This window comes from Caretta caretta, chromosome 9, assembly GCF_965140235.1.
Source record: "Caretta caretta isolate rCarCar2 chromosome 9, rCarCar1.hap1, whole genome shotgun sequence".
In the NCBI taxonomy this organism is placed as follows: domain Eukaryota; kingdom Metazoa; phylum Chordata; order Testudines; family Cheloniidae; genus Caretta; species Caretta caretta.
The window spans coordinates 84,843,076-84,868,114 of NC_134214.1; the positions used below are offsets into that span (position 1 = coordinate 84,843,076).

Below are 25,039 nucleotides of genomic sequence, written 5' to 3' on the forward strand. Positions count from 1 at the left end.
TAATTACGACTGTATTAATGAGCATGAGGAGCAAAACACGGATCCCAGATGTTTTAGTTTCCTTGAATAGGAGTTACTTTGGAACTCTCATTGTCCGTATCAACCCAATTTTCATCAGACCCCCATGAAAATATTAAATTGTAGCTAGTTTACTTTCTGTATTTCACTTACTGGCACTTCAGTTGACTTACAAAATAAAGGTTTAAATCTTCTATTACACTGAAAACTTCTGACTCATCATTAACTATACAGCTGTTACCAGCACCTCCATAATATTGTGTAATTTTGTGATAATGATATAACTGAGCAGTTACAAGAGTATACAGTGAAGGTGCACATTAATGATATTCTATGCAAATTACAATTAATGCTAATTTTCCTAAAATTTTAAAACCTTCAGTCAGCTGCCAACTATGAAAATAACATTAAAGGACTTTTTCCTGCCTCAGGCTTCAAATTGAGGTGGCCATACATTTTCATTTTTATTATTGTACACTTGACTTTCATCTTATTGTGTTGCTGCATGTGCCTTTCTGTCTTTGATAGGTTCGTACTAGGATTCATATCTCAGTTCTTGGGCGTTACTCAAATTTGTTATGATTTGTTCAGATTAGCTCCCAGAATGTTACTTATTTTACTACTGAAGTTGCGTATAACCCCACAATAGCCGCAGTTGGAACTGAGGTGTTATTGTGGTGATTTCTGCATTAAACATATAGGATGACTTCTGGCCTCATTAAAGTCAAAGAGGCAGATCCTCAACTAGTGGAAAATTGTTGAAGTCAATGGAGCTTTGACAGTCTGCACCAGCTGAGAATTTATACCTGGAATTTTGGCCACTAACTTCACTGGGCCCATGATTTGACATATAGTGAGATATTCCTTGCCCCAATGAGTTTAGTCTTTAATTTGAAGCAGGATGTAACAAGCAAATATGATGGATGAAATAAAAGGAGGAAAAGGAGAGGGAGAGTGAAGGTTACAAAAATAAGACCATGTGATTACATAGTCTTGCACATAGTCTCTTCTCTTGCACAACTTGATGGTTCCTGAAGGTATCAAATTCAGCTGGTATGGAATGTTTTACATGACAATTAATGCACAAATTAAGAAAGGTGGATCGGAGCATCCACAGTACCTAGAAGAGTGTTTTCTAATAACAGTCTGTACAGGTCTGTCCTGAGAGAATTGGAATTTTTGGTTTAGATTTAATAATATCCACCTCTTTTCATCAGTAGAACTCAATAAGCTATTAATACTGTACAGGCACATTATGTTACTGAGAAACTTGAAATCTAATAATGAATTGCCATAATCTTTAACAGTATCTTTTCCTGTGGGATGGGGGAAATGTCCCAAAAATAATATGCAGTGTAATTCATCAAAAATAAAAAAATGAACAGTTCCAAGCATATTAATGCAATATAATAATCAAAGCATATTGACAAAAGTAACAAGGAATCTTAATTAAACATCTTTCTGACTAAAGGAAAGAACAAGACTATCAATTTAATTTTAAAAAATTTGAATCATGCCTTAATATTATGACTTAATCATTTACCTGACCCAAAACACCAGGATGACTTAAGTCTCTTAGACTTACAATGCATTCGATCAGTGTATTTTTATACCACTGGCACAGTGTGTGTGGGGAAAAAAGGGAATATTAAAGTGGTGAGAATTCTGTAGGCATTGTTTGGTTAGTAATAAATCACAAACCTGCGTATGTCAGACAAATTGAACTATGATTTTTAACATAGGCCAGGTTTAGGTTGGCAATAGATTTATGTGGCCTACCATCTTGATTTTTAAAATTAGAAATTAGTAATATCAAATTGAGATTTGCAGAACATAATTTTTTACTGTATGATTTTAAGAGGTGCAGGAAAATGTCTGGATTGTATATATGTTCGCTTAGTGTATTTCTTATTATCCAGTAATTATAATTACAACATTGCCTTTCTAGAGATGGAAAGGCACAGCAGTAAGTAATGCAAAGTTATTTGATCAACAAAAATGTTTCATTAACTTACTGCTGTTGAGAATTGTTCTGTTAAGTGACACTGAAAAATAGCAGTTTAAGCCTTGAAATAGTAATTTATAACCAACATCAGGTTAAATACATGTTATTGCAGTGGTACTCAACCATTTCATCCTTCCAGCCTGAGCATCACAAATGAATGAAACCTCTTTAGAAAACGGTAATATATGTCAATTCTAATTTCACCAGTGTGAAGAGGTCTGGTTCTACCAACGTTCTTGTCATCTACTTGTCTATTCCTAAACTGCCATTTTTTCTCACTGGCATTTGCTCTAGTTGTGCAGTGCCTCTCTCAAACCCAGGAAGAAAAGCACATGGAGAGCTATAAAAGGCAAACGTGGCCTCGTACCCTCTCATTATCAGTACTTTATCATGTCTAAAATAGATTTTGTTTTCTGATACTGCTCCATGTCACTGGGACAAGGGAGGAGAGGAACTGGGGTCTGATTTTTCAACTTGCAGCAGTTGCGCAGCTGGTTTTGAAAATAATTCTATGGGGTCTTGGAGAATATCATTCACCTTCTGAGATGAACTAATGAAGGCAATCACATACACAAATGTACTTCCATAATCCTGCCAAAGATAATCATAGTTGAGATGTATATAGTATGGTTTCATACAGAGTTTCTCTAGGCTTTACATAGATTGGTATTATCCCCATTTTCCCAGTGGGAAAGCTGAGGCACAGAATGCTACGATCTTTCCTTCCTAATAAGTATATTCCTCATTCATAAAAAGATACTTAACTTTTCTATTTGCTGTACCTGCCCCATGTTTTCCTGTCTCTCTAATCTCTGTATTGGCCATGGTTTGAAGCTGGGCATCCTAAAATACTCCTTAATGCTTGGTAGAGCTACCCCTCATCCTGTGTCAACCTATACAATGAACTACATTTAAGTCCATCCAAAAATAAAATTGGATTTTCTCCTCCTCTTTTTGTGTAAAACTACCAATGTTTGAAAAGGGGCCTGTAGTAATTCTCACCACCTCAGTAGTTCCAATAGGTTTTCATTAAATGTTTTCAAGCATTACACCACAATAAAACATATTGATCCTTGTTAAAAGGCTGGATCAACTATACATACGATAATTTCCCCGTTCCAGCTTAAACTTTTTTGCGTCTACTGCACTCTGTACAACAACTCCATCTGAGCTAAATTTAGCTGTATTTAGCTATATTGAACCAAACTATGCTATTGATAGGACTACACACAATGGCTGAGTTTGACCCAGACATTTCAATGAACCCTGAGCACCTTTAGAAACACAGTTGTGTACCAGATCCAAGAGGTGTCATCTCTAGTCATTTCCAAATAGGGTTCATAGAACTAGTGAGTGTATCCTACGTTCAGTGGGTGGAAAATGAAGGCTGTTGAGGACTAGGTAGCTCCTTAGACTAGGCTTCTGCACTGTTAGATTCTCCTCTTTTGCTGAAACAACCAGTTGGCCAGATCAGTTCTTTTTCTTGTTAAACATAAGCACATTTGTGTATAAGTATCTCCTGTCCCAAGCTTAGAAAATAATAAATGCAGGTATATTGCACTCATTTTACCCTTTCTGATTTGCCCAGTTCTCCTTATACCAAATCTTGCACAATATACTGCTCTTATCTTTGACATTTGTTTCCAACATCTCTGGTTAACCACTCTCTCCTGTTTTTGTAATGCAGATGTTACTGAGATGAATGTAGATGGTACCACTTCCCCTTTGATTTTGAACTTCTACATTACACACCTGCCCACAGGATCTTACGTTATCAGCGGATTATCTTAGATTATCTTCATTAGCTGCTCTATTACTTATCATACATCTGTTTTGCAGAATAGTTTCAAGTCCTATAGTTTCACAAATTTGAGTCTCTTTGATGGTACCATTATAAGTATTTTACCTTTTTACATTGACATTTCTTAATTTGCATGAATATTTTGCTCATTCAGATTGTCTACGTTGATATGTTAAACACAATAGTTCCTTACAGAGTTATCATTCTGATTATTTTCAAGATGTCAAAATATATTTTTTCCAGCATAACTCTCTTCCCCTACCTAAAATTATGTTGTTTAATCTTTTCAAAACAGATTTGTCATTGATCTGTTTTTTATATATTTTTCCCCAAAATCTGTTCCTCCTTAAGACTGTCCCTGTAGCAAAACCAACTCAGCAAGGAGTGACCACCCAGGAAATCTAGTCAATTGGTTTGACCATATAACTTGTCCAGCCATGAAATCTGGAAACCATTTGTCTAAGAGAAAAGGATATACCATACTGGTGTATTGCACTATTAAGAATTAATTGTCAGAGTAGTCATCATTCCATCAGCTTTTATTTTTGCTGTCTCTTACCTTTTTCTTTCCCAGTTGGTTCATTAGGTAGTTCAATTTAGGCACACACACCAAAAAAAAAAAAAAGCTTTAAAAATCTGTTTTGTTTTCAACAGTGCCCTTAAAGATAGCCGTTTCCCCCCAATGACGAGGGATGAGCTGCCACGGCTTTTCTGCTCAGTGTCTCTACTCACTAATTTTGAAGATGTATGTGATTACTTGGACTGGGAGGTAAGGATTCCAGATCTTTTTAAAGAAAATGACCTTGATATCAGTATCCTCTAGTTCCTCCCAACCTAATAAGAAAATAACTGACATTTTGGAATATTTAGTGTAGTTATCTGATTGTCTTAGTTGTCTTTTATACACATAAGATGATGCATCTCTGGTGTCTCCTGGGAGATCTGGTGTTACCATGCAAGTTCTTAGGATATGAAAACCGTAAAGTGGAACTGAGCCATTTTCATGCCCACTGGATGATCACAGTAAACCTGTGTTCTTAAAAGACACATGAACAAAACACCACTGATGTCTCAGGGTTGTTTTTTGTTTGTTTGTTTGTTTGTTTGTTTTTTAAGATTAAATCCTGCAATATTAAAATAGGCATAGTCTGAAATACATCCTCAGTTTTTTGGATCAAAACTTTCTGTAATGAAGTAGTTATAGAGGAGACCTAGATAGTCATAGTCCATCATTCTGCTAGAACAAGATAAGTCTCTAGAAAGAGGCTGTACCAGACAATCTATACTGATACTACATTTGACCTTAAGCTGCTGGAATCACATAGTGCACTCATTGGGAAGGTAGAAGGAAAAAAAAAAAGTTCCACACAGCTGCCTCATTTAGATATAGGAATAAGCATGGATGGCTGAAGCCAAATAACACTTTATCTGGAGAAAATGGTGCAAGCCAGACAGTTAGCACCTGTCCCCACTAATCCCTTGAAAACATTGAGAACCAAATATACCATTTATTTTTTCAATTTAATACTTATCCTGTGAAGAGCAGCATCCACTTTACTTGTTACGGTTAAAGGGAAACTGCACACATTGTCTTGGCACAGCAGCATGAAAACTCACAGGTTACAAAGCAATTGCTATTATGTTTACATTTTTTTTTAATTACAATGTATATTTGAGTGCGACAGTTTTACTGAAAATTTGTCACTTACGTAAATAATGGACATGGTCTAGTCCAGTACAAAAGAAAACAAATTCCACTGTCTTGTGTTAATAATGGTTTAACACACATAAAAGAGCTCTAATGCTTAGTGTTCGTTTTTTAAAAATTGTGAACAGTAATGCTTTTCTATTGGCTGTATCTGTAGGTTGAAAACGGGTGTATAGTCTCCACAATTGGGTGCTCTCACTGGTAAGGTCACAAGAGGCCTCATTTTCACTGGGGTGACTGTCTCCAGCGTTAGCCTCTGAAGTCCCAATTGTACAGTAATTGAAAGCTTAAATATAATGCATTTCACAGTTAATTGGTAGTGACAACAGCTTTATGTCTTCTCTACTGCTGAGCAAAATGGGTGCAAGTTTCCTTTGAGGAACGATCAGTGTTTTCACCATAAACACCATTCTTCATGATTTATATCTCCTCTGTCAAAAATTTACTCTGAGCTGAAGCTTTGTCCTAAACCAAGAGCAGTTTTTTTTCTAGACAATCCAATTGTCTGTCTCTGAGCTACAGAAGTACAGTATATGTTTGGACCACAATTTTTCAAGCGTTAATAACTACAGTGGCTTTTTAAATGAAACTTTACAGGCCAATAATTAAATCAATTTAGTAAATAATTCAAACTGTCTGGTTGAGATTTTGTCTAGTCTGCTTGCTACAGTTTAGCATTTGATGCTAAAATTAGTAATGTGAAGGATTTAATAACTCAGTCATTTAAATTTATTTTAACTCTTGAAAATTGACTGTGGGCATGTTCAGAAACTGTTTTTCATAATATTTTAAATGCACACTAATATTTTATTGGCTTCATGCTATCGTCTAGTACAGTATAATGTAATGATCATTATCTTCCCAAGTTGAAACAGGCATTTCAAGTTTCCAGATAAATATTTTTACATAATGACAAACTGTTTCAAAGGAGCCATTATGTTTTATCAAATAAGCATATTGCTTTAAAATGACCAAAATATGTATTTGTTCGAGAGAGGGGCTTAAACCAAAACCCCAGCTCAGAACACCCACCAAACTTTAGGAAAGTATGGATCTGAATGTTGTGATTTGGAGCCCATCTTCTAATTTATACCTTAAATGTCTATATGTATGTAACTTCAGCAATTTCACTTTCTGTATTTTATTGCAAAGTCCTATAGAATTTAATAACAGAAATAAAAATAGGATTTGAAAGAAATGACTTTCGATGGTAATAAAATATAAATTCCTTTTGATAGAATTTGTAATCCTCCCTATAGAATTAAATAGAGAGCTATATCCCAGCTATAGAACTCTATACATTGGTTTAAAAATTCTGTAGAAAAATATTTGCGATGAAATTTCTTAAGACACTTCAATAACGGAAATCATTAGCCTTTTTTGGAAGGGTGGGAAAGGTAAGAGTATTGTCAAATATTTTAATAATCTACTTTTAAAGCCTCTAACATGGTAAGGCAATCAAAAGAGGTGGCCATAATATAATGAGTCTCCTGAGACATGGCAAAATCCTGTCATTTTTTCTGCCATGCTTTTCAAGTCATGGTTCTATATATAACTATAAATGACGTACAGGCATTCCATATAAAGTAAGAAGTTTATACTGAAATGTTAGTCCTTAAAAGAATGATGTGTCACTGTACATGCCCCTTACAGTGAGACAGCTTATGTCATCCATGTTTCTTTTAAGGGAACTGCAGTTATGCAATGTCAGTGGCAAAAAGACATTTCAAGATGGCTAGAATATGACCTAAAGAGAGATTCTGGGTCTTCCATCTGGTATAACTGCTCATTTCCAGATCATCCTGAAAAATCATCAGCCTGGTTAGGAGACCTTACTTCTGTAGGTATGCTATTGAGATCTTGTGGGAGCTAATTCAGCAATTTGCTGACAGAAGTCAAAATATTTCAAAATTGCAGATCCAGACAGCTTGCAGTGCTGTGGTGGTTTAGAGACGATCATTTGAAGACATGGCTCAGGACAGGAGTGCCTCCTATACCCTGAAACAGACTGATAGATCTTCCTTCTACTGATTAATGAATTGTTTCCCCAAACTGAAGAGATCAGTTTTTCAGTTGCAGCAAGCAGTGAGAGATCCTCTTTGCAGCAGAGACTTCAGGCGAGTAAACAGGAGACATAAGTGAATTGACTGCCATTAGCTCCCATATGATTTTTCAAATTGCCACCATTTTCACCTTTTATAAAGGTTTTCACCTTTTTCTATTTACTTTCAAAGGATCACATCAGTACAGTGATTCATGAAGACACTTCATAAAAAACACAGGGTTTCCATTCACGCATGACTGTATATGATTGCACTATGCATCCGTAGTTCACACACGTGGTGGTTTGCAATGGATGCTGGGCAGATATGCATTGTCTCCTCATTTCTGTAAGCACAGAGTCTTCCTCCCACGAGACATCTCTCCACTACCCCTGTCCAATGTCTACTTATGTGGAGTGTCACAGCCTTTCCATCAAAGAAAGGTGGTGAGACATGCAGTGTCATGAATTCTGGGATATGTTTTTGAATGATAATACTTCTTTAGTAGAGAATGTGGACACCAGAGGGCAAGTGGGGAAGCAGCTCATGGAAGTAAAATAACTGTTTAATGCTACTGACATGGAGTCAGTAAGATCTGCACCCTTTCACATCCTCCAGTGTATCTGATGGGACTTTTTCTCCCATTCCATTTCCCCTTGCAGCCATCCATCCCCAAAGCAAACTCAGTTTTATTCCTCCCTTCACCCACCTTGCAATCACCTTCCTGATTTCTTTACCCTTCCACTAAGGTCATCCCTGCCCTGCACAGATTCTGCAATTCCCTCTTCTCCAAAATTATTAATTTTTTTGCTCGTAGCTTTATTGCTCTTGAATTCCTTTACTCTCAACTCATGTCAGAGTGGGAATCTTTAAACTATTTAGCGAGGCATTTCCTTACAGTACAATGCTCCACAGAGGAAATCAAACACTTAAAACATGTTCTGCTAGGTTACTAAACAGTACAGTGGGTTTCAGGATTTTTTTTTTTTTAAAGGAAATTGTTTGATTTGCTTAGATCCTAAAAAAAAAAAAAGAGGGGATTCCTATCCATTCTGCATCTCAGGCCACTGAATCCCTTACCCCAGGAGAGAGGTTCAGGATGCTGTATCAGGAGTCCCTGGGAGGAAAAAATTGAATCCTACAAATGGATAGGACAAGTATGAAATATGCTTAAATGTTTCAGGAGGCAAGCTTTGGTACTACAGACGCTGGTTATTTGAGAGTAGATACCTTGTTAATGTGTGAAAGACAAACTAATTTATACATTTTCTGCATTTCTCTTTTATGAAAATACCGAAGGAAGCAAAAGCTATGTTATCATTTCTCTGTCACTCACACCCTATCACAACTGGGTTTCCCCAGTACATTTCCTTTTAGTCATTTTTTTCTCCTCTTAAGATCATCTGTGTCTTCTTACCACAAAGTGATTCAGATTCCTTGAGAAAGCTTTGGGATATTGAAACAAGCCTTCCTGACATCAAGAAAAGTCAGAATACAGGCAGCACAGAAAATTAGCCAAGTTTCTTCAGTAGTTCCACATTAAGCATACTGTCATAAATTCAGGCTACTTAATGGCCAATATTTTGTCAGTTTCTGGTTGCTGAAATAATGTGAAATGGTCCTTTATCCTGAATTTGTTGTCCTTCAATGAAATGCTACCAATCTGTAGAAGACTCCTGAGACTCTGGCTGTGGGGTTTGATGATGAGATGAAAGTTAATAGCAATGACTGAGAGATGGCTTTTCATCAGTCTGTACAAAATTAGATCATAATCTTAGAGTTTCTAGTGAACAGATGCACCCAAGAGAGAGTTTTAAAAAAACAACCACCCAAAATTTAAGCCTGTTCCAGTCAACTTAAGCTAAACTGAAAAAAAAACCCACTTACACCAAAAGAAGCATGTCCATGCAGAGGTTGGCAGTTGTTAGCTATTAGTGGTTTAAATTCACAAGTTAAGTTATACCAATGCAATATTCTTGTGTAGTTGTGGGGCAGGGTTAGTAATATGTCAGAAGTGTGTTGGACATCATAAATAGAGCAAGACATTTCCATGAACTCTGTCAGTCCATTTAATTGGTTATGACGCACAATCTACTCATCAATGAGAATTATGTTTACTCTCTGTTGGAGTGCAATTATTTGTTGGTTGGATATTGAATCATATTCAGCACGTCATCAGTACAGTAAAAGCTGTGTTATCTGGCACTTTATCAACCAGAAAGCTCTATTATCCGGCATTTCTGATATCTCCCAATACAAATCCCCAATCTAGTAATGGGAACTAGTATATTGCCCAGAAAGTTATGCAATTGCACATTCTGCACTCTACTTTTATGCAAAAGAGGCAGAAGACAGCAAGCTGATATCAGGGATTGATTCAAAAAAGCAGTTTCCAGGGTGTGTTATCGGGCCATTACAGATTCAGCCCAATCTACTACACCTTCCACATCTACAATGATAATTGATAACCTTGAGGCAAGAGCCTTGAAGTGCCTTCTGAGTCACCAAAGAAAGATTAAATATGTTCAGTATAGTTTTAGTGTTGTGTATTTTTAGTGATCTGGGTGTACATCATGCACTGCCCATAGTGATATATAATATCATAAGATAAGTTTTCTATACCATAGGTTATCTGTATACACCTAAGTGCTTCAAGACACCAACCACGCTGCAGTGCAGCACTACTACTGAGTTGGCGAATACTTGTGTACTGCACTACTGTATTTTATACTTTATTCATTTTATTGTATTGTAATTCTTTGAAAATTGGTATTCCATTGATAAAGTATAACTCTGAGTTAACTGGAATATTTGATTAACCGGCACCCGCTATTCCCCCAACATGCCAGATAACAAAGTTTTTACTGTATTTCTGGTTAATTCCTCATGAATATTGTAAACTATATGTTCTCATGATCACCTCTGTTGCACAGGATATTAGCACAGGAAGGTGGACCTAACTTTATATATTCCACAACATTTTTAAATTTGATTTTGAAGACATGCTAAAATAAAAACATATTTTACAAAATACCTTGAGTAATTGAATATATACCATAAGTACTATGAAACTGTCAAATGCCTAATTGTGCAGCATGGTGGTGATAGCACAAGACAGCTCTGTACGTTCATTTTTTCCACCAATTACTATAATTGTATCTGTTCATATCAGTGAAGCAATCACATACTTCCTCAAAAAAGTTTATACAGAAAACTTAATGAGTTGAAATTAAACCCATCCTAAAATCTTTCATTGTTCCCTTGTATACTGAAATGTACCTCAGGTTCTGTAAAATGAGAACTTCAACACTGATGAAATTCTAGCACTTCTCTAACCCACCACCAAATACAGGGTGTGACTGCAGCGAGAATATGTATCACATCATCTGTTCATCTAGATTCTAATCCCACTGCTCTCCTTACCTTTATGGATCCTAACAACAGATATTGTCATTTATGAATTAAAACAATGAGAATGTCAATACCCTTCGAGCTTACTATCATAAAGCAGGCAAGAAGAGTGATGAGGGTGTATACATGTTATCACAGCACCACCAATACCCTGGGTGACTGCTCTGTGAGTTTCCTAATAGAAGCCTCATGAAAATAGGTAGATTAATAATAATAGCCTGAAAATTACCATATGCAGAGGCTAAATAAAATATTTTTGTACAAATTGGAAATAGGAAAAGTTAAAACAAAGTTAAGGTTTAAAATGGAATCAGGGGTCATGTTGTATGCTCCTTAGGCTACGTAACTTTGACAGGCTCATGTAGTTACACTTGTCTGTCCTCCCCTTTCTACCTCAAATTGCTTGCTAAACCCACTTGTTGAGCCTTTTCTTAAATTGGATTGTAAACTGTTCATGGCAGTGACCATTCTATACTGTCTTTGCATATTGTCTAGAACAGTGGTTCTCAAAGTCAATCCGCCGCTTGTTCAGGAAAAGCCCCTGGCAGGCTGGACCGGTTTCTTTACTTGCTGCGTCCGCAGGTTCGGCTGATTGCAGCTCCCACTGGCCGCGGTTTGCTGCTCCAGGCCAATGGGGGCTGCGGGAAGCGGCGTGGGCCAAGGGACATGCTGGCCGCCCATCCCGCAGCCCCCATTGGCCCGGAGCAGCGAACTGCTGCCAGTGGGAGCTGTGATCGGCCGAACCTGCGGACGCAGCAGGTAAACAAACCGGTCCGGCCCACCAGGGGCTTTCCCTGAACAAGCAGTGGGCTGGCTTTGAGAACCACTGTTCTAGACAATATGCAAAGACGGTACAGGACCCCGATCCCAATCTACGTGCTGTAATAAAGAGAGATTTCAAAGGAGTTGGAGTTGTTGTGTTTGAGGACTGATAGATTTTTTTCAGTTTCTGGTATGTAGGAAAATTTAAAACTGGTAGTGTTTGTATGTAAACAAATGTTTTGGTCAGGATACATTTTGGGTTTTATCTTGGCAGTTAATTCAATCTGTAATTACTTTTCTGCTCTAATCAATTTGTCTTGCAAATTTGATCTGAAAAAAACAGATGCAATAATAAAAGGGGGCACCTGAGCTTCACATGGATGGACCATGTTGATGTGCATCACTTTGTATTAGTGTGAAGTTTCCCATTATTCAGATGTGGTCTTACAGTTTGCATAAAGTTACTAGTTGGTTTCCTTGATCCTAGAATAAATTAGGCGAGATCTGCTTAAAGACTTTTCATTCCCAAATTTCAGTTTGTCATAATAGAACCGTCTGGTTCTGAATTACACCTTCAAAGAGTAAGATTTGGCTTCTAAAACAAAATTACACCTGCTTACTTGAAAGTTTAGGTTCAGAAATGTAAGAGAGATTAATTGAGACCAGTTGTTATGAAGGAGGTTAGAGATTCACATCTTCATTCAGAAAAGTTTCATCATATTTAAGACATGGTGCACTGATAAAGAGGAGGAGGATTTGCAAGTCAAGGTCGCCAGAATAAACTCCCACCCCTCACCCCACACTTATAGCCATATGAAGATGCTAGAGCAAAAGTAACTGTGTAATATTTACCTTGAAATATCTGTGTATTAATTGGACAGTTGGCCCTGGAGAGCCTATGTGCTCCATTATATTAATCCTTGGTTTTGAATTTGGCTGCCATGCAGTTGTTCTATAGTAAGTCTTTATTCTAAAAATCTTTCTATACTTTTTGTTGAAATCAAATTAGTTTGTGCCAAAAAACAGGTATCTAAACCAAATAACACTATAAGCTTTTAAACACACAATACTCATGTTTCCATATGCACCTGAAGACTTCCAAATTTAAGTAAAAACAAATCTTATTTACAGGAGCACAAGAATAAAAATCTGAGGCTACTAACATTTTGTTTACTTTTGTGTAACTTAAAAGTAACTGAAAACTGTTTATTAAATTTTGGTAAGAAATTTCACTCCTAGCTGGAGGCCTCTTATGACAAATTGATCAAGAACATGTGTTTACAGCAGAATTATTGTACCCTTGAAAATAGGGAAGTGCTGTGTACACACGCGTTATTTTTGCAAACAGTGCCTCGAAAGAGCATCCAGCCTAGTTCTTATAGGAATTTGGAACATCTCATGAAAGTCGCATGTCGCTCCTGTCTGTCAGCAATGTTGGTTTCTTCATTGTAGGCAGTAGACCTTACACTAGAAAACAGTCTTGTAATATATGGAAATATGAATTTGAAGTTGATTAGCTTCCCAAAGCTTTGAAATACCTTTCATTCCTGTACACCTCTTCTTCATACATTAGTGGAAATTTCATGGACTGGAAAGCTCAAGGGATTGGTAATAACTCAAACCTTTCACCATTAGGTTGCCAGTTCAGACAAGATCCCGGCTGTCATGGCCACAAGTCATTAGACCACAACACTGGTTGCCTAGGAAATGGAACTGGTGACCTTGGTTCACTTTTTTGGTGGACAGGTGTTCACATCCATTAATAACACCCCTGTTGGCAGGATCAGAAGAGAGGTCAAGCACTGAATGGGCATGGAGACCAAACTACTCTCCCCTCAAATGGTGTTCCCTTCAGGTCAGAGATGAAGTACTTTGGTGGGGAATTGTAGGGCATGCTTGTACTGCCACTGCCCTGACCAGGCTGTCAGTTGGACACCATTAAAAAGGGCTAACTTCACTTCGGAATTACCTGGAAAATGTTTTTTAAAAAAATCTAAAATTGGGTAAACCTTTCTTTAAAAGGCTCACATCTTGTGATTTTTCACATTAGAAATTTCTTGTATTATTTTTAAATGTACTAATAAAACTGCCACTTTCTTTCAGGTGGGTGTACATGGCATTAGAATAGAATTCATCAATGAAAAAGGATCAAAACGCACCGCCACCTACTTACCGGAGGTTGCAAAGGAGCAAGGTCATTGTTGCACTTTATTTCATATGATCTGGTGAAGAATTTAAATATACATATAAACCTAAAATGCAATATTTGACCTTGCACTGATGTCAGATGATGGAGCAATACTTAACTGTAAGGAATGACTCTTATAAATGCCACTTACATGCCTGTATAAAATCAGTCCCGTTATTGAGAAGATTTCAGTAAATTGTAATAGTTTGTTAAGGAAGTCAGAAACAAACAGTAAAGTAGCAACAATATGCAAAATAAAAGATGTAGGGGGTGGTACAGTGCGAATTAAAAGCTGCCATTTTTCATACACCCAACTTGCTACAATCAGTGAAATGCAAAACTCATTTAACTTAGTGATGGGATGACTGCTCATGGATTTTAACAATGGAGTTATTTCGCAACCTGCAAATTTTTCTTTTGTTAGGCTCTCACTGCAGGCACTTAATCCTCTTTAAGAGCTTTGGCTTCCCATTGTTTCTTGGGTGGGTAGAAGGGAGTTGGTTTCATACTGAATATCCCAAAATACTTCTGTAAATGAAAGTGTGTCCCTTTTAAAAGAGGGGCAGACTTGTAAGTTCATCATTTGAAAGAACAATATACACTAGTTCTGTTTAATACCAGTATATGGTGCTGATTCGCTAACTACTTACTAACGTTTTCTCTTCTAGCCGTGACTCTGGGTTTTTTTTTCATTTTTTGCATTGTTTTTGCACTTGCCTCCTTATGTTTGGATTTGTTGTGTTAAGAGATAAAGAAGAATCTGCACTAAGGATCACCTTGACTATACAACTCCTTGTCTACAAGTGACCACTTAAAATTATCCCTAAGATTTCCAGTACAATTTTGTTTGTTCTGTACTTATAGATCTGCATCTTTCAGTTTTTGCTGAGCCCTTATATGGTCACTTAAGACAGCTTTCACTATATTTATAAAATGTAATTGTTATGTGAACTTCTTTAGGTCAAAATTTTTATATATATAATTTTGGGTTCTTTTAAAAAAAAAGGTTTTTATACATGTGGTTTATTAAACAGACAAAGCAAAATGATATATTTAGTCTTGTTAGGCATCTATCTGAATAATCTAAGCAATTGTGTACTTCTGAAATAACACATCTAACAGTTTTATAAATAAAAGATGCACAGTTCATTTTCTACATATTATTGTGATACCATGTATTCAAAATTTGATCTTTATATATTGCTTTAAAATAGTGTAAAAGACTTGTTGGGTGAGAACCATAATTAACCTAAACTAATTGTGGGTTAATACTCCAAAAATTTATAAGCCAACCGCCAGCAAACTGTTTAATGTTGTAATTCTGAAATTGGAAAAATCACTGTTAAAGTTAACAGTGGCACTTACAGAGAGGTCTGTGAGACCCCATACCATTTGATGATGAGGGATAGGATTTTTCTATCCTCCACCTGCACCTCTGAAAGCACATTTTGAGCCAGTTAAGATTGCTTACATGCAATATTTCCAATAGAAACTTGATTTTCAAGTGGTTCTATGTATTTTATTTCAATACGATTTAAAGGATTACTGTGATATATGACCTTGCCATAGTAGGATGAAGTCCTCATTTTCTTTTACAGCTTTTAGACTTTGGAAGGATATAATTTTTGTTTCCCTATATCCAGAAAACGCGGCTGTCTTGGATCTATTTTTAAACTATGTGCAAGATCTTTGCTTTGCACAATAAACTTACGCTGATGTAGGAAGAATCCTGTATGTGGTACTTCCTGCAAGAAGCTGTTCTTAGGAACACAGGAATTTACTTGTTACAGATCTATGGGAATGTTTATAATGGACTTCAGCAGAGTAGATGCAAAAATATAACATGAAGTAATATTTTAATGTAAAGTCTGTTTAATTACATGCTCTTTGCTGATTTTTATTCTGATAAAACTCAACAGGATGGGACCACATTCAGACCATAGATTCCTTATTGAGGAAAGGAGGCTACAAAGCTCCAATTACTAATGAGTTCAGGAAAACCATAAAACTGACCAGGTATGTATTAGGGGATACAAGACAGATATGTTTTGTTATTTCAATATTGCCCCAGTTTGTTTATTTCCTGTAGACATCTGCTAAAATATTGATGGTAAAGTCTTCCTTCATAATAACAGATTTAACAATATCTTCTGCAACAGTGGTCCTTTCTTCTTTTGGTGTGTGTCTGTAACTTCCATTAATCGTAACAGGAGTTAACACCATTCAGCAAGGGAAGAATGAACTGCTGTTTAATGTATGTCTTTCCAAGAGTCCTCTGTGTATTTTATTTCATGCTGCTGCTTAAAGATTGCAACTTAGAAAAACGATAGGGGTGTGGTAGCCCTTAGTTTTCAAAGTTAGTGCACCGGGTGTAATAGATATCCCCTCATGGGTTCAAGGGAGATTAGGCACTGTCACCATTCAAAATTCTAAAGTTCAGCTTGTGCAGGTGCTTCATATGCCCCTGCTAGGAAACTACAGTACCCTCCCAGCCTTTCTGAAAGGAAGGTGGTACATTACATAACATTACCCCTACAGCTGGGTTAATCAGGCTGACAGTCCCTATATTGTTGGGCTGGGGACTTCACTCCCTCCACACAAACCAGGCAGCGTTTGTTGACTTTCAGTGCTTTGAGAATTACCTTCTCCTTTGTAGTGGACACACTGTCAACTGAATGATGTAGAAATGTGGTTTTATAGGGGCAGTTCTGCATGCACCTAGAGAGGTACATTGTTATACACTTGAAAAATACATAAATTACAAAATTGAAAGACTGCAGAATTCTCAATTTGGTCAGGTGGTTATCTACTAAGAGTCAGAGAAAAAAGAAATACAAATAAGTCCTTTTCACTTCTCCAAAGATACCATTGGTAATAGTTTACCATTCCTGGAGACAGGAAAGCTGATAAAATGTCTCTAGAAAGATTTTTCCTTGGTGACAGTTACTTCATTTTAGACACTTAATTCCCTTCAAGCCTCAGTGACTGGACTCACTTAGACAAATCGATTTAAGTATAAGGTAGTGCTACACTCTTGCCCTAAATTCCTTCCAAAGGTGGTAGTGAAGTTCTACCTCAGTCAACCATCATGCTGTCAATACTCTTCTCAAGCCATTATGTCTATTCAAGTAAGACCTTTCTCTATAAGTTCATCATCAACGGGCCATGAGGCTATAGTAAAATAAGGCCTTCTAAAGTCCATTTGGCATATTTTGTTTCATTTAGCACAATACCCCAGGACATGTTGTTCCCGAAAGAACCATGGAGAAGAATCTCTCATTAGTACTCCTTTGCAGAACTAAAACTTAAAGTTCCTGTTAAGGCACAGCAAGAGTAATATATGCATCCTTAGCAAGCCACTGATTTCTTTCTCTCTCAGATTTTCAGGGTAGCCCTATGGTAAGCTTCATACATTAGAAGGAACAGAACTTAGGATCTTCAGCATCAAAGCATAGGCCACCTATAGCACTGAACTAAGTATCAGGTTGCATGGTTGCTGAGAACAGCCACTACAGAAAGTCATGATCACCCACACTAGGCCAATATATTATACAAAGCATTATTGCTCAGACTTAGTCTTTGAGCAAAAGTCAAATTTGGTCTATCTGTGTTACAGAACCTGTTTCTCTACTAAAACTGCATGAAATTTCCTGCCTCCTACTGAACACTTGATTTAATTTTGGATTGTCCCCATAGATTAAAAATTTGTTATGAAGTATCTTAGACACTTTAAAAGGAAAGACAGGTTTGGGTTTTAATTCTCTTTTCTCCTAGTTTGTGTGTCTCATTCCTATTTAGATTCTCCTTTCTGCATGCAGGTAGCGGCAGAACCAGATTTGTCACTGACGTTCATAACAAAAGCCAGTCCTCTGTAGAAAGCTCCAGATGTCATTACTCCAACAGTGATACCAGTATAGTAACTGCTAAATATAAAATTACTTCCCACATCTTTTTGTAGACAGCCACTCTTTTTCATTTATTTTAATATAGCAACATGAGAGAGAGAGAGAGAGAGAGAGAGAGAGAGAGAGAGAGAGAGAGAGATGTAGGAATACTTGTTCCATGTATATCACCCCAAGTACTGAAACTAGCAGAAAAGAAACTAACAGGCGGGACAAAATGTCTGTCCTTTATTTTCATGTGTGACAATCCAAAGTAGATGTAAGATCCCAGTATCACAGATCTGGCATGTGCTCCTTTGCTGGCTACCCACTGGACTGTTATGAAGGGAAACTTTCTGTGTCTCTGCATCTCTTGTGTGTTTTACGCCTCTGGAGCCTGAATGCTCCAATTCTCAGTTCCCTAGGCTACTGTTGAAACCCTAACCTTTTTTCTGGCACCCTCTTCTGAGAGCAGGAACCTGCTGTCAAGCTGCTTAGCCCCTGAGTGCTGTGCTGACCCTTCAGACTCCCCCGTGCTTAAACACACCCTCTCCTAGAACTTCCTCCTAAAGGAGTGAAGTTTCTGATTACAGTTTAGTTTTTTCTTGAGGAACTGTAGTTCCTGTTTGAGTGATTGCACATGTGCATTCCACTGTAAGTCTGCAAGCACCCCAAGCACAGTCACCAGAAATGTTTTCCTCAGTGGTACCCATCAGGGCAGCTCAAGTGCCCTCTGATGCCATGCACCTATAGTGCCAATATAAATCACCCACCTGACCCCACACTTCCTCAGTTCCTTCTTACCGCCTGTGGTGGATAGCAGTTCCAGTGACCTTGCTTTGGCAGGCTCTCTCAGTGGTCTTTTTCTTATATTTGTATAGTTAGTTGTAATTAGTTTTAGTGAAGTTCTGTAACTTGGTGATTTAGCAGTTTTTAGCAGTCCGTTCTCTGGTGCTGAGGCATGCCTCGGTCACCGGGCTTTGAGCCCTCACCTCCTGCAACAAGGCTATGCTCCTGACCTACCCGCACTCAAGCTGCAAGTGCCTAGGTGAAGTTCATGGTGGGGACCATTGCCAAATCTGCAGAGACTTTAAACCTTGCACAAAGAAGGATCGGGAGGCCAGGCTGAAGTTTTTGCTCATGGAACCGCACTGAGACCTCCATCTGAGCCAGGTTGGCGAGTCTCGGCACTGAGTGACTCAGCGTTGGTAAGGAGTGCTTCTCCTGCCATACCCGAGTCCTGGCACCAATCACCAACGAAGATGGCCAGGCATGGGGACCCGAGTCGAGTTAGATCTAAACCAGGTCACTCCTCTGGCTCAGTACTGCAGAAGTCGGCACCGTTGACTCTGGCACTTACACAGGCACCTTCGAGTCCAGTACCAGATGAGTGTCTACATCTGCAACACAGAGCACTACCAATACTGTGCTGGAGTCATTTGCTGCTGCCCAGGCTCAGGGTTACCATTGAGTGCATGGCCAGGAGGTCACTGGGGACCTACGCCAGTCCAGTGGCCCTTTTGGAATCCGTGGGGGTTTCCCCCAGTTTCCAGGGCATATTCATTGTGTAGGGTGACCAGAAGTCCCAAATTTTATAGGGACAGTCCTGATTTTTGGGTCTTTTTCTTATATAGGCGCCTATTACCTCTTCACCCTGCCCCCCATCCCAATTTTTCACACTTTCTATCTGGTCACCCTATCAGGGTGCAACCCCAAAAATCAGAGGACTCAAAGAAACTGGATTTGTTTGGTAGGAAAATTTATTCTACTAGGAGGGTTACAACTCAAAATTGCAGACCAACAGGCGCTGCGGGGCAGGTATGATTTTAACATGTTGGAATCCATGCAGAAGTTCGAAGACTTGGTCCCACAAGAGGTTAGGCAAGAGGTTAGGTCCCTCACTGGTGGACAAGGGAAAATCAGTGGCAAGTGTCTCGTTGCAAGCCGCTTTGGATGTGGCTGGCTCAGCAACCAGGTCCATGGTTTTGGCAGTGGACATAAGCAGGAGTTCATGACTACTGTCCTTGGGACTCCCACAGGAGGTCCAGCAAACGCTGCAGGATGTACTTGTTGAAGCTTCATGGATTAAAAGACTCCAGGGGAACCCTTAAGTCCCTTGAACTGTACACATCAGCGCCTTCAAGGAAGCACTGTAGGCCCCAACAGCCTGTCCAGTACTGTGCTTAAATTGCAGCAAGGGCAGTTTAGGTTGGACATTAGGAAAAGCTTCCTAACTGTCAGCATAGTTAAACACTGGAATAAATTACCTAGGGAGGTTGTGGAATCTCCACCATTGGAGATTTTTAAGAACAGGTTAGACAAACACCTATCAGGGATGGTCTAGATAATACTTAATCCTGCTTTGAGTGCACGGGACTGGACCAGAAGACTTTTTGAGGTCCCTTTCTGTTCTACACTTCTATGCCAGACCCTGTTTCTCCTTTGTTTACAAACTGCCTTTAGCCTTTCCCACTTGCTCAGCATGTGGTCCTGTATCACCATGGACCTTTGGGTGTTGAGCACAGTGGAAGTGGGATACACCCTCCAGTTTATTTCTGCCCCTCTTTCCCACCCTCCCTCCTTCCCCCTCTTCAGTGACCCTCCTCACAAAGAGCTTCTGGCTCCAGAGGTTCAATCTCTGCTTTGGGTGGGAGCTGTGGAAGGGGTTCTACCCCCATTATTTTCTAATCCAAAAAGCCAAGGGAGGTCTCAGACTGATTTTAGACCTGTGCCAGCTCAACAGTTATTCCCTTTCTGGATCCCAGGGATTGGTATGCCATCCTCCATTAAAGAGATGCCTATTCATATATCCATACACCAAGGACACACAAGGTTCCTCAGATTCGTAGTGAACCACTTGTACTAACAGTTCATGGTCCTCCCATTCAGCCTGTCTGCAGCTCCATGGGTGTTCACAAAATGTATGGCAATAGTGGCAGTCTTCCTGAGGAAGTTTAGGGGTGCAGGTCTACCCTTATCTAGATGACTGACTAGACAAGAGCTGGTCCAGGGCTCAGGTAGTGTTCAAGTCCCTAAGCCTTCTGATAAATGTAGAGCAGTCTACCCTCACTCGGGCACAAAGGATAGAGTTCACTGGAGCAGTGTTCAACTCTACTCAGGTCAGGGCCTACCTCCCAGAGGGATGTTTCCAGTCTAGCACATCCCTGATAACACACCTCAGAGGTCATCCAATCACAATAGCCCAAAATTGTATGAGACTGTTAGGTCACATGTACTTATGTGGTACAACATGCAAGGCCCCTCAAGTTTCTCCAGACATGGCTGGCCTCAGTGTACTCACCAAACCACCACCATCTGGACACTCTACTCACAGAACCTCCTGGGGTTCTCGTCTCCCTCAATTGTGGTGCTATAAGGAGGGCTTTGGGATGTATGGCCACTGGGAGGCATTCATGGACAGAGGACAGTTCTCTCGGGATGGACTTCATCTGAGTAGGGAAAGAAATAGACTTCTAGGATGGAGGCTGGCACAACTGATTAAGAGAGCTTTAAACTAGGAATTTGGGGGAGATGGTTGGAAGTTGTCCAGGTAATCTCCACGCCGGATTTTAGCATTGAGAGGGAAGAAAATGAAGTAAGAAAGGATACAGCTGTGGGTAGGAGAATGTATACAAGGAGGAAGGGCAGTGTGGATACCAGTCTAATAGGTTATACTGGCTGTAGAATGACCGTGCCTAATATGGTACAAAATGTGAGTGAGGCCAAATAGCAAAAATTAAGATGTTTGTACACCAATGCGAGGAGCCTAGGTAACAAAATGGAGGAACTAGAGCTACTGGTGCAGGAAGTGAAACCAGATATTATAGGGATAACAGAAACATGGTGGAATAGTAGTCATGACTGGACTACAGGTATTGAAGGGTATGTGCTGTTTAGGAAAGACCAAAATAAAGGTAAAGGTGGTGGAGTAGCATTGTATATCAATGATGAGGTAGAATGTAAAGAAATAAGAAGCAATGGAATGGATAAGACAGAGTCCTTCTGGCCAAAAATTACATTGGGGAAGAAAACTATTAGAGCCTCCCCTGGGATAGTGCTTGGGGTGTGCTATAGACCGCCGGGATCTAATTTGGATATGGATAGAGCCCTTTTTAATGTTTTTAATAAAGTAAATACTAATGGAAACTGTGTGATCATGGGAGACTAACTTCCCAGATACAGACTGGAGGACGAGTGCTAGTAGTAATAATAGGGCTCAGATTTTCCTAGATGCGATAGCTGATGGATTCCTTCATCAAGTAGTTGCTGAACCGACTAGAGGGGATGCCATTTTAGATTTGGTTTTGGTGAGTAGTGAGGACCTCATAGAAGAAATGGTTGTAGGGGATAATAATCTTGGTTCAAGTGATCATGAGCTAATTCAGTTCAAACTGAACAGAAGGATTAACAAAAAAATCTGCAACTAGGGTTTTTTATTTCAAAAGGTCTGACTTTCAAAAATTAAGGAAATTAGTTAGGGAAGTGGATTGTACTGAAGAACTTATGGATCTAAAGGTAGAGGAGGCCTGGGATTATTTTAAATCAAAGCTGCAGAAGCTATCGGAAGCCTGCATCCCAAGAAAGGGGAAAAAATTCATAGGCAGGAGTTGTAGACCAAGCTGGATGAGCAAGCATCTCAGAGAGGTGATTAAGAAAAAGCAGAAAGCATACAGGGAGTGGAAGATGGGAGGGATCAGCAAGGAAAGCTACCTTATTGAGGTCAGAACATGTAGGGATAAAGTGAGACAGGCTAAAAGTAAAGTAGAGTTGGACCTTGCAAAGGAAATTAAAACCAATAGTAAAAGGTTCTATAGCCATATAAATAAGAAGAAAAAGAAAGAAGAAGTGGGACCGCTAAACACTGAGGATGGAGCAGAGGTCAAGGATAATCTAGGTGGGGCCCAATACCTAAACAAATACTTCGCCTCAGTCTTTAATAAAGCTAAAGAGGATCTTAGGGATAATGGTAGCATGACAAATAGGAATGAGGATATGGAGGTAGATATTACCATATCTGAAGTAGAAGCGAAACTCAGACAGCTTAATGGGACTAAATCGGGGGGCCCAGATAATCTTTATCCAAGAATATTAAAGGAACTGGCGCTTGAAATTGCAAGACCATTAGCAAGAATTTTTAATGAATCTGTAAACTCAGGGGTTGTACCGTATGATTGGAGAATTGCTAACATAGTTCCTATTTTTAAAAAAGGGGAAAAACGTGATCCGGGTAACTATAGGCCTGTTAGTTTGACACCTGTAGTATTCAAGGTCTTGGAAAAAATTTTGAAGGAGAAGGTAGTTAAGGACATTGAAGTCAATGGTAAATGGGACAAAATACAACATGGTTTTACAAAAGGTAGATCGTGCCAAACCAACCTGATCTCCTTCTTTGAGAAAGTAACGGATTTTTTAGACAAAGGAAACGCAGTGGATCTAATTTACCTAAATTTCAGTAAGGCGTTTGGTACTGTGCCACATGGGGAATTAGTAGTTAAATTGGAAAAGATGGGGATCAATATGAAAATGGAAAGGTGGATAAGGAATTGGTTAAAGGGAAGGCTACAACGGGTCCTACTGAAAGGTGAACTGTCAGGCTGGCAGGAGGTTACCAGTGGAGTTCCTCAAGGATCAGTTTTGGGACCAATATTATTTAATCTTTTTATTACTGATCTCAGCACAAAAAGTGGGAGTGTGCTAATAAAGTTTGTAGATGATACAAAGCTGGGAGGTATTGCCAATTTAGAGAAGGACAGGGATATCATATAGGAGGATCTGGATGACCTTGTAAACTGGAGTAATAGTAATAGGATGAAATTTAATAGTGAGAAGTGTAAGGTCATGCATTTAGGGATTAATAACAAGAATTTTAGTTATAAGCTGGGGACGCATCAATTAGAAGTAACGGAGGAGGAGAAGGACCTTGGAGTATTGGTTGATCATAGGATGATTGAGCCGCCAATGTGATATGGCTGTGAAAAAAGCTAATGTGGTCTTGGGATGCATCAGGAGAGGTATTTCCAATAGGGATAAGGAGGTTTTAGTACCATTATACAAGGCACTGGTGAGACCTCACCTGGAATACTGTGTGCAGTTCTGGTCTCCCATGTTTAAGAAGGATGAATTCAAACTGGAACAGGTACAGAGAAGGGCTACTAGGATGATCCGAAGAATGGAAAACTTGTCTTATGAAAGGAGTCTCAAGGAGCTTGGCTTGTTTAGCCTAACTAAAAGAAGGTTGAGGGGAGATATGATTGCTCTCTATAAATATATCAGAGGGATAAATACCAGAGAGGGAGAGGAATTATTTAAGCTCAGTACCAATGTGGACACAAGAACAAATGGATATAAACTGGCCACCAGGAAGTTTAGACTTGAAATTAGATGATGGTTTCTAACCATCAGAGGAGTGAAGTTTTGGAATAGCCTTCCAAGGGAAGCAGTGGGGGCAAAAGATCTATCTGGCTTTAAGATTAAACTCGATAAGTTTATGGAGGCGATGGTATGATGGGATAACATGGTTTTGGTAATTAAATATTCATTGTAAATAGGCCTAATGGCCTATGATAGGATGTTAGATGGGGTGGGATCTGAGTTACCCAGGAAAGAATTTTCTGTAATATCTGGCTGGTGAATCTTGCCCATATGCTCAGAGTTTAGCTGATCGTCATATTTGGGGTCGGGAAGGAATTTTCCTCCAGGGCAGATTGGAAGAGGTTTTTCGCCTTCCTCTGTAGCATGGGGCACGGGTCACTTGCTGGAGGATTCTCTACTCCTTGAAGTCTTTAAACCACAGTTTGAGGACTTCAATAGCTCAAACATAGGTGAGAGGTTTTTTGCAGGAGTGGGTGGGTGAAATTCTGTGGCCTGCGTTGTGCAGGAGGTCAGACTAGATGATCATAATGGTCCCTTCTGACCTTAGTATCTATGAATTGGTGGTTCGATCTGCTCGCTGTTTGTGTGAGCATTCTCTTTATACACCCTCAACCGGCAATGACCTTGGTCTCAATGTCAGCACTAGGGTGGAGAGCTCATCTAGGGCCCCTCAGAACTCGTGACCTTTGGTCTCCGGAGGAACTTTCACTCCGCATCAATGTCAGGGAATTCACAGCAGTTCACCTGGCCTGTCAGACCTTCATGCCCCACATTATGGGCAGAAACTTGTTTGTTCTCATGAACAACACTGCAGCCATGTTTTATCTCACCAGGCATGGAGGAGCTTGCTC

The 25,039-nt window shown here is 39.1% G+C and overlaps 1 protein-coding gene across 4 annotated transcripts in view; it reads left to right on the plus strand.

The window, feature by feature from the left end:
- Positions 1–25,039, plus strand: part of AMMECR1 (AMMECR nuclear protein 1) — a 152,132-nt gene that overhangs the window by 106,504 nt on the left and 20,589 nt on the right. For 2 of the 4 annotated variants that reach the window (XR_012670004.1, XM_048862717.2), the window contains exons 4-6: positions 4,479–4,593; positions 13,851–13,941; positions 15,855–15,951. Coding sequence is in view for 1 of the 4 variants with exons in the window: in XM_048862717.2 (XP_048718674.1) it covers positions 4,479–4,593; positions 13,851–13,941; positions 15,855–15,951 (303 nt within the window). In the remaining 3 variants the exon portion in view is untranslated. Of the gene's footprint in view, positions 1–4,478; positions 4,594–7,219; positions 7,377–13,850; positions 14,056–15,854; positions 15,952–25,039 lie in introns of those variants that run through there. The other 2 variants (XR_012670005.1, XR_012670006.1) reach the window with 2 other exon arrangements.